Source organism: Carassius carassius, chromosome 48 (assembly GCF_963082965.1).
Source record: "Carassius carassius chromosome 48, fCarCar2.1, whole genome shotgun sequence".
In the NCBI taxonomy this organism is placed as follows: Eukaryota; Metazoa; Chordata; class Actinopteri; order Cypriniformes; family Cyprinidae; genus Carassius; species Carassius carassius.
The window spans coordinates 22171383-22190862 of NC_081802.1; the positions used below are offsets into that span (position 1 = coordinate 22171383).

At 39.8% G+C, this 19480-nt stretch overlaps 3 protein-coding genes and 1 pseudogene across 4 annotated transcripts in view; 2 read left to right on the forward strand and 2 right to left on the reverse strand.

The window, feature by feature from the left end:
* The window catches only part of LOC132131684 (rho guanine nucleotide exchange factor 3-like), an 86511-nt gene extending 84083 nt beyond the window's left edge, over positions 1-2428 (reverse strand). Inside the window, exon 1 of the mRNA XM_059543748.1 lies at positions 2159-2428. Within this exon, the coding sequence (XP_059399731.1) occupies positions 2159-2193 (35 nt within the window). The 5' untranslated portion in view covers positions 2194-2428. The remainder of the gene's footprint in view (positions 1-2158) is intronic.
* An 873-nt stretch (positions 2429-3301) lies between these two features.
* rbbp9 (retinoblastoma binding protein 9) lies at positions 3302-5043 on the forward strand. Its single transcript, XM_059543219.1, has 5 exons — positions 3302-3465; positions 4098-4140; positions 4217-4322; positions 4629-4714; positions 4798-5043. The coding sequence occupies exons 1-5, from the start codon at positions 3370-3372 to the stop codon at positions 5019-5021; spliced, it is 555 nt and encodes a 184-aa protein (XP_059399202.1). The 5' UTR covers positions 3302-3369; the 3' UTR covers positions 5022-5043.
* A 2016-nt stretch (positions 5044-7059) lies between these two features.
* Positions 7060-11935, reverse strand: LOC132131861 (NAD-dependent protein deacetylase sirtuin-7-like; annotated as a pseudogene).
* Positions 11936-14028: 2093 nt separating this feature from the next.
* On the forward strand, positions 14029-18394 carry LOC132131245 (nuclear cap-binding protein subunit 2). Of its 2 annotated transcripts, XR_009428859.1 has the most exons (5): positions 14029-14217; positions 15010-15191; positions 17781-17919; positions 18102-18273; positions 18319-18394. XR_009428859.1 is itself a non-coding variant. In XM_059543267.1 (4 exons), the coding sequence occupies exons 1-4, from the start codon at positions 14143-14145 to the stop codon at positions 18171-18173; spliced, it is 468 nt and encodes a 155-aa protein (XP_059399250.1). In that variant the 5' UTR covers positions 14030-14142; the 3' UTR covers positions 18174-18394. The 2 variants fall into 2 exon arrangements, 1 of the variants encoding a protein (XP_059399250.1); XM_059543267.1 differs by having other exon boundaries at positions 14030-14217; positions 18102-18394.
* The last annotated feature ends 1086 nt before the right edge of the window (positions 18395-19480 follow it).

The following is a 19480-nucleotide window of genomic DNA, read 5'->3' on the forward strand; positions in this document are numbered from 1 at the left end:
CATTGTTTATTCAACCTTGCCGTTTCAAGTCTGTATGACCTTCATCTTTGTAAAAGTACAGCTGAACAGAAACTAAATGTGCATGCTTGATGTAAAGCAAACAAACCTCACTGTCCTTGCATGTCACACGATCATGTTTGAGTGTTAGCATACAAACCAAATATGACAAGGACGTGTTCATCAATGTCTATATGTTAGGATCAAATTAAGTGAGCATGTCTGTTCAGAAAACCTGTGATATAAAAATATCTCCAGTTGTGTTTTAAAGATGAACAGAAGGGTTTGGAAGGACATGCGGGTGAATAAATTATGACAAATGTTTGGGTGAGCTAACCCTTCAACTATGTTGTATGGAAAATTGCAACATGTATAATCTGTGAAGCATCTCATGGAATATTTAACATTTTTAAATTATATTTTAACCAAATATATACAGCCTTCGTGCGCATTGTATGAGATCCTTAACAAAAGCAACAGAAAATTATTCTAAACTTTTGACACATACTGTATGAATCAAGATCTACAGCGCTCTTAATTCAAATAAAAGATGATCATTATAATACATACAGTATAATCATGGGCTCTCGATGAGACATGGAAAAGTAAGATGTGCAGTGTGGGAGAGAAGAGGCTGATCACAAGTGTTTTGTAGAAGCCAGCCTGGGTCTGCCGTGAAAAGACCACAGAAAACGTCCCTAATCCCAGCAGGAAGATGACCGCGAGGATCAGGCCTGGTCAGGAGGTTATTCTGAACACATTCAGATGGCATTAGCGTGGGGATTACCAATCGACACGCTTTGCTGCACTCCTCGCCCATCTGGGTGTCATCTCTGATCGGCCTTCATAGACAGAGACATGCGTAAAGCACTGCGGACAGACCGAAACTGACTGTTCCTTGGACTCATGGGGTCGGAGGAAACACCTGCCAACATACTGGACAGGTGAGCGATCTGCTGTCCCATGACCAGTGATCATTCATCTGTCCTTCTGGCTTACAACTCATATCTTTATAGACACTTCTGAACCCCTCGGTCACGGAGACATCTGTTGCAGTATCTAAATATACAGGGAATAAAAGTATAGTCCTACCCGTGGCAGCAGCTGTCATGACAGACTCTCACATGTCTAATCACACAGAACCAAAAACCACCAACTGCCGGTGGCATAAAGACATGCAGAGGCCAGAAACTAACAAACCAAGCCTAGCCCTCAAGCAAAGCTTTACGAGACCAGCACAAAACCTTTCTCCTACAATTCAGAACACAGCAGAGATCCAGCATTCCAGACATCGTGTTGCGTTTGGAGGCTTTGCCTGTGAAAAGCTCAGAAAGAAACGCTCAAACATGAATAACAGTGCTGTGTGTGCGTGTGTGTGTGTGTGTGTGTGTTTAGAGAGAGATGTCGGTTTCTGGAACACAAATTACACTCCTACAAAAAGTGTGTATATTTCAGAGTTTAATAAGATTATTTTTTTTCACTGCAGATTCAAATCTGTGAATAATAAGATATAAAGTTTTCTTGTGGTTTTAAAGACTTTCATATTTGGGAAAAATGTGGAAATATTTAATTAGCAAGTGTAACAGATGATTACAGAGGATTATTTTCTATGAGCATCCCAAAGGCCAAATATTTTGCCCAGAAGAAGTTATAGATCTACTAAGCTAACAGGGAATATTCTCAGAAATTTGGCAAAAGTAGTAAATAAAAATGTGTCCAGTAACACTAACAAAATGTTTATCTCTAATAATTTGTTTTCAAATGGTATTTAAACATCGCTCGTGGCCTGTTTTTCCTGAAACGCTTTATTTGGATGTTCCGCTGACGTATTTAATTGTTTCAACTTACTAATTGTTTCAGAACGTTCAGAGGACATTCAAATGTAACATTCCCACAATGTTTGCAGAAAGATCAAATGGAATGCTGTCTTTATGTTTTCTCTAACGTTCGCAATAACCAAGAACGTTTTGAACGTGAAGATAACTTTAAGAAATACCGTTTTCTTAACATTATGGTAACGTTAACGTAAAGTTCTCAGAACATATTTTTGTTAGCTGACCGCTTGTCAGTCAGAATACATATTTTTTATCGGCCAATAAATGTTAGTATCACCAAGTTCCGAAATTTGTTATTATTAATAAATAATGGAAATAGTGCTTACCCTGATCCTTCATCACCTCCAACACTCTTTTGCATCGAATCTGCTGATATCCAGAGAGAGCCGCGCACTCACACCATTGATCACTAATCACTCGACTGATTAATACAGCTCATACTCAGATACACGCGCACGCGCACGCGCACGCGCCTTGACATACACGCGTCTTCTGCATAGCAAACAAACACGTAAAAGTATGAACTTTAACAGCTTCGTATTAGCCAAGCATTAGACTTTGATATGAAAAAGCTAGCGGCTGTTGTGACACGCACGAACACACACACACACACACACTCAGAGTGGGAGAGGTTTATTACTGATGACAGATGACCCGGGCGTCAGTGCTCTGGTACGGATCTTTGCCACAAAATAAATACATTAATAAATTAAGAAAAGGCTCAAAATAACGTGTTTTTTTTTTTAAAGTTAGAACTGGATCTATTAAACACTAGATTTGCTATAGGTTGCAATCCAGTAGGCTATCCAGATCTGTTGTTTTAGTGTAACCTTATTCATAAAAAAATGTATGTAAATCTTTTTGAAGAGATCGGGTTTTAACCATAGACTGTATTATCGCAACCACGCAATGACCTTGTCATACATTTGCGCCCCTTGCGACGTTTGAGCCATCCGGCATCCACTCCTTTGATCAATCAGCAAAAAAATCAAAAATAAAGTTGACAAATAACATAAATATTATTGCTGAGAGAAAGAGGGGTAAAATATCAAATATGACTCCAGTTTTGCCTATATATTTTTTTTAGAATAATAAGCCACTGTGAATTCTGTGAATTATACATTTAATTGTGATTTCCTTTCCAGAATTTTAGTTAGTTTTTTTTTATTTATTATTATTTTTACTTTGTTATCTCTAAAAAAACAAATAAATAATTCATAGATTAATTAAACAGTATTTCTCGTAATTCCCAGTTTATATCTCGCAATTCAGACTGCGGGTTCGGTTGACAGAAAAGGTTTGAAGTGTTTGAAGGTTTGACCTGTTTTTATACAGTCTATGGGTCAAACCCCTGTCCTGTGGACTGTGACAGGGTCAAACCCCTGTCCCGTGGAGAGCAGCCCGGAGGACTGTGCTCAGGCGGCGCTGCGCAGCACGAGGAACACTCTGCTCCACGCGCGCGCGCATCTGCTCCACGCGCGCGCACTGTTCACTTCCGTGCAGGGTTTTGCGTGAGCAGCTAAACTTGCGTTTATAAATGCCTCTCAAGAGAGCAGTGATTGTGCCTGGAAACGGCGCAGGGAACATTGAGCACTGTAACTGGTATGGATGGGCAAAGCAACGAATAAACGAGGTATGATGACCTTATGTACAGACATCATTCAGCTGTCATAAGTGACAGGCAGGATGCATTTCATCTTACTCGACCCTGTCAAGCCTGACATGTGAAACAGTTTTCTGAAAATCATTTTCATGGAATGGTAAAAAATAATCATATGCCCAAACGGAGGAAACCTGTGCTATTTGGTGCATTTGCTGGCATTTATAAGATGAGAATCCGGATAGCTTGTGATGTAAAGCATTGAGATCTTAATCACAGCAAAACATATAATGCACTGCAACACAATGATGATTGAGAGATGAATAAATAATCCTACCTCATTAGTTTGATGTTAAAACTAACAAACATAATACATGATTTTTCTAAGAAATGATGCATGGTTAATCAAGTAAATCTTTTGCTTCAATCCAGTGAGTGTTTATGACAAAATAAAAGTTATTCTTACATTTACTTTATAAAAATCCGTTATGTTTCACAGCAAAAAGACACAGGAACAATGATCTGCAGGTGGTTTATCAGCAAAATTGTGATCATGTTGATAATTTAGAGGCTTTAGACATTTGCATATTGAATATGATATAGCAGCCTTTATATGGTTACAGTGGTCGAATATTATGTGATTATTTTTTAAATCATTTTTGCAGATTCCAGATGTATCTTGTACGCTGAAGAACATGCCGGATCCTGGTAGTACAAACTCACATAAGTATATTACATGAGATCTGAATGGTATATGTCTAGTATAATATATGTGAATCGACAGTGACTGCCAGAGAGAGCATCTGGCTGCCGTTCATGGAGAAGGAGCTGAAATGTGATGAAGAAACGGTCATCATCGGACACAGTTCAGGAGCCGCTGCAGCCATGAGGTACTCACTGATTCTGCCTGGCAGCACACGCACATTTGAGTAGGTTTGGATTTGTGCTTATATTACTTATTAATAAGGACTTACTTAATCTATGTATTTATATATGTACAGTGCTTATTTGGTTTACTTCCCTTTCTGTTGATATGGACTGGATGCATTAAACTTGAATGATCAATCCCTGCCAGCAGTTTTTAAAAAGAAGTTTGAAAGCACCAAACAACGGTTTTCTAGTCTGACTAAATGCATGTTTTTTGTGACGATGATCATCTCTAAACTGTTTGTTTCAAACTGATTGCTTGCCCTCAGGTATGCAGAAACGCACCGAGTTTTCGCGGTTATTCTGGTAGGTGCGTACACATCAGACCTGGGAGATGAGAATGAACGTGAGAGCGGTGAGTTTGAGTAAAAATCACCCATAACATCAGTTATCATCAGTGTGACTGGGTGGTAATGTGCCTTCCATCATTACACTCAGGATATTTCAGCAGGCCATGGGAATGGGAAAAGATAAGAACAAACGTGCAGTACCTAATTCAGTTCGGATCTACAGATGACCCCTTCCTGCCCTGGGAAGAGCAACAGGAAGTGGCTGATGGACTAAAGACAGATCTACATAAATACTCAGACCGCGGACATTTCCAGAACACAGTCTTTCCAGAGCTCATCAATGTAATAAAAAACCTCAAAACCAGCAGCTAAAAACAAGAGCTCACCCTTCATGCTGTGTGTTTAAAAAAAAATATGTAGGGGCCAAATGAATAATGTATCTTTTAAGAAGTGATGGATTTTCCTTTATTTTCAATAAAAGTATATCATGTAAATCTTCAAATACTCAAGTTTTCTTTACAGTAGTATTTAGAAATCCACACAGAGAGAGACAAAACAAACCTAGAAATTAATACAAAATTAAAGATGTACAAGTAATGGCACTTACAGCAGTCAGCAAACACAAACAGCATCCAAAACACTGATCTCAGTTAAAGTTATTACAACTATAATAAAGCTAAAGGTTTCTTGCTCTTCTGTAAAGATAAAATCCTATATTTATACAGGGAAGGTTCAAATGCAAATCCTGGTAGTAATCGGATATAACATCAAATTAAGGGTTAACATGACCAATTCAGTCGATTGAAAATTACACATTCTATTGTATATTTGGCTGAGGATCTGTATATCTAACTCATTCAATTAATAACACTCATTAATGAAATTCATTCATTCTTTTAATAGTGGACTGAAAATAAAGCTTAGATTTTTACTCAATCCAGTAACAGTGACTTCTTGTAAACTAATATAAAGTCTAACACAGTGAAAGCTATCCTTTACGCATCCACACATTACATCGTGTCTTATCTGAAACACAATCAATGAAGTTTAGCAGAATGTTCACGCTGTTCTTTACAGAAACAATTCCATTCTGTCAGATTTCGGAACAACATGAGAGAGTAAATGACCATTTTATATTTTAGGTGAAAAAAAAACTATCATAAAACTGCTGGGATAAGATTCATATATTGCTTATTCTATAAAACTGAGATTGGAAGTACTGTATTTTCTGGACCATAAGTCACACTTTTTTTCATAGTTTGGCTGGTCCTGCGACTTGTAGTCAGGTGCGACTTATTTATCAAAATTAATTTGAAATGAACCAAGAGAAAACATTACCGTCTCCAGCCGCGAGAGGGTGCTCTATGCTGCTAGATAGTGATGCGCGGGTCGTCTCATAACCCGCGGGTCGGGTTGGGGCGGGGTAAGAAATTGGCACTTTATTTCGGGGCGGGTCACTAAAAACAATTTTTTTTTTTACATCCATTTATGTTGCATGAAATTTAGTGGTGAAAAGTTTGATTCTTTCAAGAGATTCGTTGATTTTCAGTTCGTTCACCAAAATGATTCATTCACTGATTCGTTCAGTGACCATTTCTTCATATTACACAAATACGCCAGCAGTTGGCGAAAAAGAGTGTCTTATGTGTTATGTCTTAAGACAACGAACGTATTTACTTGTGAAAAAAACTGATTTGGCTTTAGTGTGTGCATGATCGCATTAAATAAATGTATGCAAATATGAAAACAAGCGTATGTGCACCAATAACTGCGCTTTGTATCTGCTGTTTGCTGATCGAGATTTACATGCTTGGCTCACTGACCCATACTCTCATTCATTTCATTCACGAACGAGATGTATCAGTTCATTCAACTCTTTCACCTACGAGAAGATCGTATTCGTTCACTACCTTCAACAAGTCACATGCTCCGTCACATCTTGAGTAACTCTTTGATAGGATGAAACAGTTCACAGAGCTGTTCAGGAGCTGCGTATGCGCTGCTAATAGCGCCGAGCTGCGCATGCGCTGCTGTGGGAGGAACTTCATTGAACGAGAAATTAGTCTTTTACTGTCTATGGTCAGTGGATTACGTAAACGAGAACGATTCATTCACCTAAAAGATTTGTTCACAAACGAACCATCATAGTGCAATTACATATAGCCTATATTGATAGGGTTATAATACAAAGGTCTAAGTAGCAACGTAACTTCCGTGATAACCCCGATGCGCGGGGCGGGTCAAGAAATGTTACTTTATTTGCGGGGCGGGCCAAATAATTTCATAAAAGCAGGACCCGCGGGTTGGAAAAAGCAACATCACATTAATCCGTAATGGCCAATCAGAAACATGTATTCAAGCTGAGTGTGATGGGAAAGAACACAGTCCTGACCCAACTGAGCACTAGGAACTACACAGTCTTCTTTTTCCTCCTTGCTTTGGAGTATCCTCTTCCAAACCGCTGTAGCCTCACCCTGAGCCTGTGTGTCTCGTGAAGCGTCCTCCAGAGCAGAAGGTGGCGCTATCTCTTCACGAGTGTGACTCTTCTGCTCTTGAGGACTGAGTGGTTTAGCCAAGCTGAAGATGGGATCTTGTGATCTGTTATTCATAAAAATCCCAGGCAATATTAATACAACAGACAGCTGTTTTGGAGGAAACTATGTGACTTCACACAGCAATCAGGCTTGAGGCCATGTTATACAAGTACGATAACCAGGAGACTTCCACTCAGTAGTGTCCTTCGCAGCCTCACTGTGTTTATAATTGCATTCTTGTAAACTATTCTAACTCAAACTTTCAGGGAAAAAATGTGACTGTGCTGAAGTTCATTTATAGCCTACATTTTGCTTTCTACTTGCAGCAATTGTATATACGTAGGCTTAAAATTTCAAAGGAGTTGTGTAAGTGAAAGAATTATGAACTTTTGTTGGTCACAGAGCTTATTTTCTGCAACAATCCACGGACCCATGGAAAAATCCTATTGGGTGATAAACTTCCAGACTGGCCTACAAAAATCTGTCATCGCTGCTTTTAACAGAAGAGGGAGAGATTTTAGTAAAAACTGTGACATCCCCAGCTAAAATTAGTCTCAGTCTGACATGAGAGAGACCGTCTTTAGACACAATCACAATGTTCTCTTATCTTACTGCTTAAAGGTGCCGTCACATTAGTGAAATCCAGTCATTATAATAGGAATCCATGTGATCAGGAATCTTGAATGAGGGTAAAAGATTTTGACAGAGGGTTCACATTTGTCAAGTGAATTTGCTGTGCTGACCAACAGAAAACTGACTGAGCTATACCTCATATATCTACACTCTCGGCAATTCAACTTTTTGTATTTCATTTGAAGTGGGTCTTGCCTGTTGTAAAGTGGAGCTCCCAAACCCAGCTCCTCCATCAGAAGACCCATCACAGCATCACACTTCCCATGAATTTTCAGAGTGGCCAAGTTATCTTTTGGTGTCCACTAAAATAAAAAGGAAAACCGCAGGCATTCAGATCACATAAATTAAAAGTCATGTATCATTTTATGGAAAATTCTAGAGACTGAGTGGTTTTATGAAAGGAAATATTACCTGTAGATTTACAATGTACAGCTTTGGTCTTTTGTTGGCTGGTCTATTCATGCACCACAAGCACGAATATTTCTTCAACACCTGATGAACACACACACAATACATGACATCAGCTGCATTACTGTGAAAGTGGAAAAAATTTTTGGCAAATTTTGCAATGTTAAACTTTTAACATCTCTTATTGCTGCTGCTTTCAGAAAAGCTTAAAAACACAAGGAGAAGTCATGAGCACTTCCTCTAAACTAGGGATGAAGTCATGAGAACGTACTCGGTTACTAAACGTAACCTCGGTTCTCTCTAGAAGGGCGAACGAGTACTGCGTCTTAGCTAAGACGCTACGGGAAAAGTCTCTTTTCACGAAATACTGAAGCAAAAAATTATCCTTAATTTTGTATTTTTGTAAAGCGCATTTGCAGCAGTACACAGCCATAGGCGAGACGGCTCGTTCGCTCATTGGCTTGTTCTGCGGCAACTGCACAGCCTATCGAGCGCGGGCTGATGCAACATCAGACCAATAAGGGCGCTTCGCGCCCTTCTTGCCATTTCCCGCCGAAACGGGTGTGGCCCAACCTATAAAAGGAGCTCGAAAAGGCTGACTCACCTGATTTATGTCATCGCCGAAGCGAACCAGAGTGCATCGTGCGCACGGCAGAGAACGCAGTACTCGTTCGCTCTTCTAGAGAGAACCGAGGTTACGTTTAGTAACCGAGTACGTTCTCTTACGAGAGCTCTCTCGTACTGCGTCTTAGCTAGGACGCTACGGGAACCCAATGTAAAACGTCGTGCGCGCAGGGATCACACACAAATAAACCTGAAGCAACGCCCAGGATTTACAGTGCACAGTCACCTGAGGGACTCACAGAGAGTCCAGGACAGAAAAGGGAAAAAGCCCTCCGTCCCATATCTAGCAGCATCCGTAGATGCGGCAATATGACATCACACAGCCGAGGCAAGGCCTGACCAATGTGGCAATGCGGATCTTACGCAATACTGCCCATATAACAGTCGGCAGCGCACAGCGCTCGTGAACTCAGAATTCCCCTCAGGGCCCTGATTCGCCTATACCGACAGCAGCCTTGCTTGCAAGGCGGGGACCTCCAGGTTATAGAACCTGATAAATGTAGACGGCGAGGCCCAACCTGCCGCCATACATATATCCTGCAAGGAGATCCCAGTAGACCACGCCCACGACGAGGCGACGCCTCTTGTGGAGTGTGCTCTGACGCCCAACGGGCACTGAAGGCCCCTGGAAGCGTAAGCTAACGCTATGGCGTCAACTATCCATCTGGATAGCATCTGTCTCGAAACAGCCATTCCCTTGGAACGCCCACCGAACGAGACAAATAGCTGCTCCGTCTGCCGAAAGGCAGCAGAGCGAGACACATAAGCTCTTAAAACCCTGACAGGGCAAAGAAGACTTGAGTCTCCATCCTCCCCTGACACCGGCAGGGCAGACAGGGCAATAACCTGAGCCCGAAACGGTGTGTTGAGGGATTTCGGCACATAACCGTGCCTAGGTTTGAGTATGACTCTTGAGTCATTGGGCCCAAACTCCAAGCACGACTGGCTCACCGAGAGCGCGTGCAAATCACCCACATGCTTCACAGAAGCGAGAGCCAACAAGAATACTGTCTTGAACGACAGATGCTGAAGGCTAATCGATTGGATAGGCTTGAAAGGGGGACCCTTCAAGGCCTCCAAAACCGCCGCGAGGTCCCACATAGGGACTGACGGAGGTCTGGGAGGATTCAGCCTCCTAGCTCCTCTGAGGAACCGGATGACTAAATCATTCCTTCCTATTGACTGACCGGACGCCGTTTCAGAAAACGCCGCGATGGCAGCCACATAAACTTTGAGCGTGGATGGGGCTCTGCCCTTATCCAACAGCTCCTGAAGGAAGGAGAGGACCTCCGTCACCTCACAACTAAGCCTCACAACTAAGTTCCAAGCCTTCGCCACCTCTTCGTGAAGCTCAGGAAGAAAAGAGGCGGGCTTTGAGAAGTACGCTCATCCGAAAGGGAAATACCATCCAGCCGGGAACGAGAGGGGGGGGGGGGGCGCTGGTGCAAACCACTCGCGGCCGAGACTCATCGCGGCCAACATGAGCATTCGCCCCGGCTCCTTCTCGATGTCAGCTCGTCTGCTGGGCTTCTGAGCAGAAGGCGCGAGATCCTCGGAGCTCGCCCAGCCCTCACTGCCCGAAGCTAGCAGAGAGCGCGTGTCCTCTTCCCCCGACGCGGCCCTGAGATCGACTTCCTCGGACGACGCGCCGGCAAACAGCGGGCGCTGCCCACTGGGAAGCGATGCAGGGGGGGCCGGTGAAGCAGGGCGAACCGGCGAGCTCGGTTTAGCTGAAGACGGTTCCGGAATCCGCTGGAAGCGATGCTTTTACGGCGCCTCAGCGCAGCGGAGAATGCAGGCTCAGAGAAAAAGGCCAGGCGAGTCCTCAGAGTCACCATGGCAACAGCTCGCAGTGGGGGCATCCGCCGTCAGCGAGCGCGAGCGCGAGCGCTGCATGATCTTCACCCAGGCAGGAGACACAGATGACGTACCCTCGCTGAGTGGGGCTCTGACGAGCCGCAGGAAGGCATCTTAAAAAAGACGCGAGCTCTTTTACGAGTGTGTGTCGCAGGGCGAACACACACACACACATAAAGAACAGCTTGGATATAACAGGATTGAAAGGATATAGGCGCCGGATAGCGCAGCAGGAACGGCAGTGGAAGGCGGCGATGCCAGCAGCTTCAGAATGGCTCGTCCTGCTGATGTGCTTTCTCAGACGGCGCTTGCTTCCTCCGTGATCCAGCGATGCGTGAGCTTCGCTGAAGAGATGAAAAATCAGGTGAGTCAGCCTTTTCGAGCTCCTTTTATAGGTTGGGCCACACCCGTTTCGGCGGGAAGTGGCAAGAAGGGCGCGAAGCGTGGTTATGCGTGGACCAACATTATTGGTCTGATGTTGCATCAGCCCGCCCGCGCTCGATAGGCTGTGCAGTTGCCGCAGAACAAGCCAATGAGCGAACGAGCCGTCTCGCCTATGGCTGTGTACTGCTGCAAATGCGCTTTACAAAAATACAAAATTAAGGATAATTTTTTGCTTCAGTATTTCGTGAAAAGAGACTTTTCCCGTAGCGTCTTAGCTAAGACGCAGTACGAGAGAGCTCTCGTAAGAGAACCGATCCTTCGGTATCAAGTCAGTATCAACATGTTAAAATCCTGATGGTACATGTTTTTCTACAGTAGTGTAAGTACTGATGGTACTGAAAGTACTGAATTTAGGTAAAGGGGTGGTTTAGTAGGCAAACCTCAATGCGTTGAGTTTATGGAAGCAGCTACTGGTAGCCAGTGCAAATTGATGAACAGAGGTGTTACATGCACTCTTTTTGGCTTGTTGGAACAACATGAGGGTGAGTGAATGATGCCAATTTTCATTTTGGGGTGAACTATCCCTGTAACCTGCACCAGTTATTTCCTCACCTTCAAACTGGAGCCCAAACACAGGATGAGGTGTGTGCTGTGCGGCCTCCTTCCAGTTGAGCGGCTGCTCCAGAGTGCCATGCTCACCGAAATGCACAATTGTGTCTCTGAGCTGCACCTGCACCCATCACAATCACATTTATATGAGCAGTGAAAAACGGACAAATGCGTAATCAAATCAGTCTGACTACACAGCATTGATCAAACAGATCTGGTGGTAGGGTTGTCAATCATTCCCTTGAAATTGTAATCTGTGATTATTAATTATGATGAACACAATTTACATTGAATGATGTTCATACCATTGTTTGATCCAACTGCATGTGTGTTTGCCTGACGAAGGTCTTTGACCGAAGCGTTGCTATTCTTAACTTCTTGAATAAAGGGAGCGTAACAGTGTTAAGATCTTTTTTTCCAATTAAAAAAAAAAATGTATTTACCCTTTGATTTTGCACCTGGCCAAGACTTTTTTTGTATGTGTGTATTTAGATTTTTCTTTATGTTGATCCAACTGCATGCCATATTTTTATATGAAAATAAACAAGCTGAAAACCCTAACTGAAAACTTTTAGTGCTTTTCTATAGTATAAAGCCTCAAATGTCAACTAGACATCGCATTGGTTTCTTTCAAAACATGAATACAAATATGTATGGTATTATAGTGTTATACTAAAACTAAAATTAAAACAATAGAAAAACCCTTAAGATAACATGTAGAAAGAAAAAATAAGGAATCTTATCATGCAGAATAAGTGGACTTTGAACGATTACTTGACGCTTTGAATGATTACGTAACTGTGGCATCAATAATTGTAACTGTAATGTAGAAATTCGATTAATTGTGCAGCCCTATCTGGTCTGGTGGCCACTTTGCTATTACATGAAGCCACAGGATCTGAGAATTCAATCGTAATTAAATCGCTAATTGCTAAAATAATTAGTCAATAAATTGTCAGATTAATTGTTGTATTAAAGGAGAAAGCCAACATGCTGGATGAATGTGTCTGGGAATGCATTCATACGACACCTGAAGCGAGAACAGCTTTATAAACAGACAGAAGTTCTTCATTGCATGTTCAGTAATTGTATCAGGGTTTCTGCAGGGTTTACGAAGGTCTAAGGAAATAAATTGAAGAGAATATTTATCTAAATATAAACATATTGAGTTGTGTATGGGTGGTAAATAAAAACCTGCTTCCAACCATTAGATTATACAGGTGCTTCTCAATAAATTACAATGTTGTGGAGAAGTTCATTTATTTCAGTAATTCAACTCAAATTGTGAAACTTGTGTATTAAATATATTCAGTGCACACAGACTGAAGTAGTTTAAGTCTTTGGTTTTGGTTGTGATGATGTTGGCTCACATTTAACAAAAACTCACCAATTCATCTTAACAAATAAGAATATGGTGACATGCCAACTCAAAACTTTATTATTATTCATTCATATTCATTATTCATTCAAGAGAAAAGTTTCTATCTTTGATAGAAAGTTCAGAAGAACAGCATTTATGTGAAATATAAATATTTTGTAATACATTTCTTTATCGTGACTTTTGATACATTTAAAGTATCCTTGCTAAATAAAAATATTAATTTATACCCCACCCCACCAAAAAAAAACTGACTTCAAGCTTTTAAATGCTGTTGTGTATAATGTCTCGAAAGATAAATGCTGAGCTTTCTATTCATCAAAGAATCCTGAAAAAATCTAGTAAAGTGTTTCAATTGATAATAACAATAATAATAATTCTGAGCAGCAAATCAGCATATTAAAATGATTTCTGAAGATCACGTGACACTGAAGACTGGAGAAATGATGCTGAAAATACAGCTTTGAAATCACAGGAATAAATAATATTATAGAAATACATTCACATCGAAAGCAGTTATTTTAAATTATAAAAACATTTCACAATATTACTAAAAAAAACATAAAAACATCTTACTGTTCAAAAACGTTTGGACTAGTGTATATTAAAATGTTTAAAAAGTCATTCAAATTAATTGAACTCTTAAATAGACTGCAGCAATAATATTTTGTCACACATTATTTTGTTTAGTTCAGAATCGTGAGAGAATCATGATCTCTATTTGATCAAAACAATTGCAATTCTCAATTTATCCAAAATCGTGCAGCTCTATGCGGAAGATTTATTTTTTCTTCTGTGCCATGCCATGCAAGATGGTTTAGTCGGGTGGCTCTTAGCTTAAGTAGTTCTAAAGTAGGCAAAAGCAAATAAAATTATTAATATGTAATAGTAACTGTGTGTGTGTGTGTGTGTGTGTGTATCAGTATCAGTAGGTGGCGGTAACGCACTTTTCAATCATGGTTAGCTGAAGGAAGAAGAAGGACGCGTTTCCGCTCTCAGTGCGTTCATGGTTCATGCTGATTTGATTCTGTTTCTGCGAATCTGAATTTATTTTATTAATTTCACCATGTCTATTAAATTAAATGCTCTTTTCAGCGACTCATATGTGGATATAAGCCAGTATAGAGACCAACATTTTAAGGTGAGCATTATTTTTCCTTTTGATAAGGATGCATCAAACATTCGGACACCTTTTATTTCCCCCCATTATATAATAGTTATGTTTCTCTTTTTCTGTATCTTTTATTTATTTATTATACAAAATTACAGGTATAATTACATTTTTGCTATTGAACAAATGTTTATGAATAACATATGCATTAAAAGAAACTTCTACATTACAGTTTACCTTTTGTGAGGCAGCCCTTGGATAATAAATATAAAGTATTAGTGTATCTATTATGCAAATAGAGTAGTTTTAATGCATACAGTTCCTTTAAAAAAAAAAAAAAGTATGTTAGATTCAGGGTTTTTGTTTTTAAAAAGAAGATTCTCATGTTCACAAAGGCTGCATTCATTTATTAAAAATAGTAAAAAAAAAAAAGAAAAAAAACAAATCAAAACAATACTGTGAACTACTGTACTGTTTTCTATTTTAATAACTTTTATACTTGATTTAAAGACCGCTCTATTTTCAGCATCCATTACTTGATACGGTCCTTCAGAAATCATTGTAATTTGATGATTTGATACTTAAAAAGATGTATTTTTTTTAGTATACTTTGATGTTTTGAAATGGATATATTCTATAACATTATCAATTTACTGTGTCCTTTCTGAATAAAAGTAGGTTTCATTTAAAAAAACCAAACGAAACAAAAACAAAGTGATCCCAAAGATTACTGTATAAGACGGAGAGTTAGCTGGAGTCCCTGGCTCCCAGCGCTGGGATTGAGTCGAGCACACAGGAGATCTGGAGTTGTGTTCTCCGCAGGGCAACCGTTACGAGCAGGAGAAGCTGCTGAAGCAGAGCTGCACGCTGTATGTGGGGAACCTGTCCTTCTACACCACCGAGGAGCAGGTGCACGAGCTCTTCTCCAAGAGCGGAGACGTCAAGAGGATCATCATCGGCCTCGACAAGGTCAAGAAGACCGCCTGCGGCTTCTGTTTCGTCGAGTATCCTTCAGTTTCAGCAACAGAGGATGTCAAATGCTGTTATATTGTGTTGTGTGAACATGTCAACCCTCAATCTTCCCTCTGACAGCTCTCTCAAGTCTTAAAGAAAGGTTAGGCTCACTTTTTCTCTTAAAAAACTTCATAATTTACACATAATTTTACTTACTTTACGCTTTCTCTGGCCATTCAAATCAAACTTGCCTTTTTTTCTTTTCTTTTTTTTTTGCTGCTGCTGCAACTTTTAAAGGAAAAGCCATCAAACCCATCAGAAAGACAAATTAAGATACTTTTAATGAATTTCTGTCCTTGCATTGGAATTTATTTCCACAAAAACTGCATATTTGAGCAGCTGTTTATCATATTTAATGTGCTTATGGGTAAGTGACTAAATGTTAATTTTATAGGGATGCACATTGACCGGCCTTAAATCGGAACCGGACGGTTTTTGCTTAAAATCCGCGATCGGCAATCGGACGGTTTTTGGTCTCTTTTCGGCCGATTTTTCTGGAAGTGCGCCCGCGTGCTCAGACTACATTGTAATCATTCGCTATGCCATTTGTGTGGAAGTATTTCTAAATCTGTGCGCAGGACATGGGCAGTCGTTCAGCACTGGAAGTGCAGAGCTACACGTCTGAGGTAGGGGTGGGCGGATCGATCTAAATATCGATAGTATCGATGCCAACAACGGTATTGGTATCGGATCGATACAATTGTAATTGAATCGATATTTTAATTTAAATATCTCTCATCTACGTTCATTATACTTTGCTCGTGTCTTCTACCTCTACAATCCTGAACAAACGCTGCTTTCACATCCTGGCCCACTTTGCTACTCCTCCCCCTCCTGCTGCTCTGCTGTGATTCGTTGTTGTGTCGTCACGTGACTCACGGACACAACGCGCCGAGGAGCAGCGAACAGAGTGAGCGAAGCTGATAGCACATTCAGAAGGGGGGCTCAGGGAATGAAATTGCACAGGTATATTTGTTCTTTTTGTTCTTCAGTAATAATTGTGTGCACTTTGTTTCATTTGCTTTTCAAACCAGAAAAAAGAGAGAGACTTTTTTATTCTTTATTTTTTTAATTTTATTTATTTTTTATTTTTTATTTAAAGGATGTAAAGAATTCATTCTACAGTGCCTAATAACTAATAATTTTGTGGACTTCTATACATTAATAAAAAACATTGCCTAAATAATTGATCATTCATTCACCTCAGAAATAATGACATAGACCTACTGCACTCCCCTACACAAAAGGTTTTTTTTTTTTTTTAAGTAATAAGTATCGTATTGGTATCAGTATCGGCAATACTGACCCTATATGTATTTGGTATCAGATCGATACCAAATTGTGCAGTACCGCCCACCACTAGTCTGAGGCACAGATAGCAGGAAGTGAACAGCTGACTGAGAGTCCCTTTCCAGCGCTCACTGAAGCTGCGCGAGCGTATATCTGTACCTGTCCACGCCCTAAACACGAGTAGACCATGAAGAGATGTTCAGCTCAACTTCTCACGTGTTGGATGAGAAACAAAACGGACTAAACTGTGGCAAAACTGATTTTTTTTCTATTTGTAAAGTAGAACTTGCATACATGTTTAAAAAGCCATAAGTAAAGGTCAGTTCTGTATAGGATGATTATATTTATTTTACCTTAAAATTATATCGACTGAATTTGATTTTAAAATCACCTCCTGTAGCACACTGAGTTTCATTCATCGAATTAAAAATGTTTAAGGTAATGATTTCCATCTATATTTTTTTTAACTTGAGACAATAGTTATTTATTTTTCATTGGCTCAAGTAAAAAAATGGATGTAAATCATTACCTTAATTTTTTTTTTTAATTGGATGGATGAAACACTTTGCATCTTTGTTTTATTCGCACCAACATTATTAGATTTTAACTTTTTGGAATAATATTTATATAGCATACTTTTATCTAGTTTCACTGGTAAAGACCTTGTTTTAAATTTTTTATTTAAAACGAACTAAAATACTGAAATCTGATTAAGAAACCTCTTATTGAATGTGTGTTGTGTTGTTTGGATTGTAGAACTATGCAGTTGTTGCCTTTAATTTCACATGGCTACAGTTAATCTTTTAATTTAAGGCCAGTTCTATGTAGTTTCAACCCAATTCAGAAACAAAAGCTAAATGCTGATGTCTGTAACATCTATGTTTGCATTGAATGTAGTCTACTTACTGTGCAGATACTGCCGTTAATTTCAGATGGTTACGGTTATGGTTTTCAATAGCCAAAAGCCAGTTTAGCCTATTAAATACCAAATAAACATCTGGTTTATGCACACTCCTTTTTTCTTGTTTGTTGCTTAAAGATTAAAAAAAAATCGGAAATCGGAATCGGCCATGAAAATTCATGATCGTGCATCCCTATTTTTTTGTGAACCATACCTTTAAGAAATACAACTTTTGCTTGTAATTCCTCATCAGTGGTTTGAGATTAGTATAAAGTCATTTAATTTCTTATGATATTAGTTCTTTAAAATTACTATTTGATCACAATCCCATTCGGCCAAGACTTGTTTTCAAAGACAGAAAGTCAGTTCTTTAACAGCTGATGTGAAGATATTACACTCGTGCTGATGCTGAGAATGCCATGAGGTTTATTAACGGCACGCGGCTGGATGACCGGATCATCCGAACGGACTGGGACGCAGGCTTTAAAGAGGGCAGACAGTTCGGCCGGGGCAAGTCAGGCGGTCAGGTAAGTGATAAAACACAAAAAGAAAAAACATCCAGAAGCCAAGAGTATTTTCATGCTTCCAGTCTTGATGTTATGATGTTATTTTCAGCCTTTCGATCTCAGTGTTAGCATTGTGTTGTGTTTCAGTGCATTGTGATGGTGTGCAGCTGTTATCAGCCAGAGCCTGTTCTTTGTGTTTCCAGGTCAGAGATGAGTACAGGCAGGACTATGACCCCGCCAGAGGAGGCTATGGGAAGCTGGTGCAGAAGTCTTAAACATGGCTTTTGCCAGATTTTTTTTAAACGTTTGCTTTTTCCAGGTTAAAAATGAATATGGACAGGATTATGACAGGACTGCGCAGTAACAGATCCAGGTGTGTGTGTGTGTGTGTGATGTTCACATTAGAGTTTAGTGCTTTAGGAATATTCATGCCTCAAATTCGTCTAGTCTGCAATGTATAGGCTTTCTTTCTTTAAATAAACTGTTTTTATAAACTGCCTTGTAAAAGCTCCACTGTTTGTCTTTAGATTCATCTACTGCATCCACAATCTTAAATGTACAATTTAGTCTGGTTTGGTGACATTAACTGCAACTCAGAAGAGTGAACTGGAAAATAATCAGCACTGATGTTTAAAAAAAACTAAACAAAAAAACATTGTGTAATTACAATACTTGGATCAGTTTGTCATTGCACAATTAAACAACCCATTCTAGTGTTTCTAAAACTTTTTTTTTTTATAAAAAAAAAGGATTCTAAACTATTTAGACATGTCTCAAATTTTGATAACGGTTGCAAAAATGTGCTAATTTAAACTGACCTTCTAAGGTGGAAATCATCATTTCGTGAGGGTTAAGCACCTCCTTTCATAAGCGTTTGCAAACACAACGACAGACACAGCGCGGCTTATTCAACATGGTTCTATGTATTTTTAAATAATGATGAACTAGTAGTCAGAAACTCAGTCTGAGGTTAAGATCCGTTGGTTCAAGTAACTAAATGACAGTATCACTCTTGAAGGGTGGGTCAGCTGACAACAGTATAAATTTACTATCCTGACATTTTTGTGCCAAACTGCATCACAAGGTAGAAAAACACTCGCCACAGAAAACAGAAAAGATGAAAACGACTCAAGCGCATCACAACCACAAGAATCAAACTTAGCTTAGTCTTCAGCTTTTGTATTAACCAATGACAGAACGGCAGATTTAGATATTTTTCAGATCAGTCTTCATAAAAAATAAAAATAGTATAAATAAAAGGCAAAAACCTGCAGCTTCCAACGCAACAACAGCACTGTGCTCATTTTAAAAATGACCTTTAACTGACTTCCATTAATGACAAATCTACATGCTACAAAATCTGTTTTAACCGCTGACGCATTTGAGGAGAAACAAGGGAAAGTGCTCAGGAGTGAGAACGGCAGTTTGCCAAATAATGCTGGCGACTTACAGCAAGCAGCCTGATGTTAAGCATCAACCCTGCAGCTTTTTCATTAAACCACAGAACATCTGGGAACATAGAAATGTTAACAAAGCAATCTGGTCCAGGACTTTAAGGGTATCACCACAAAATTTGCTTTCA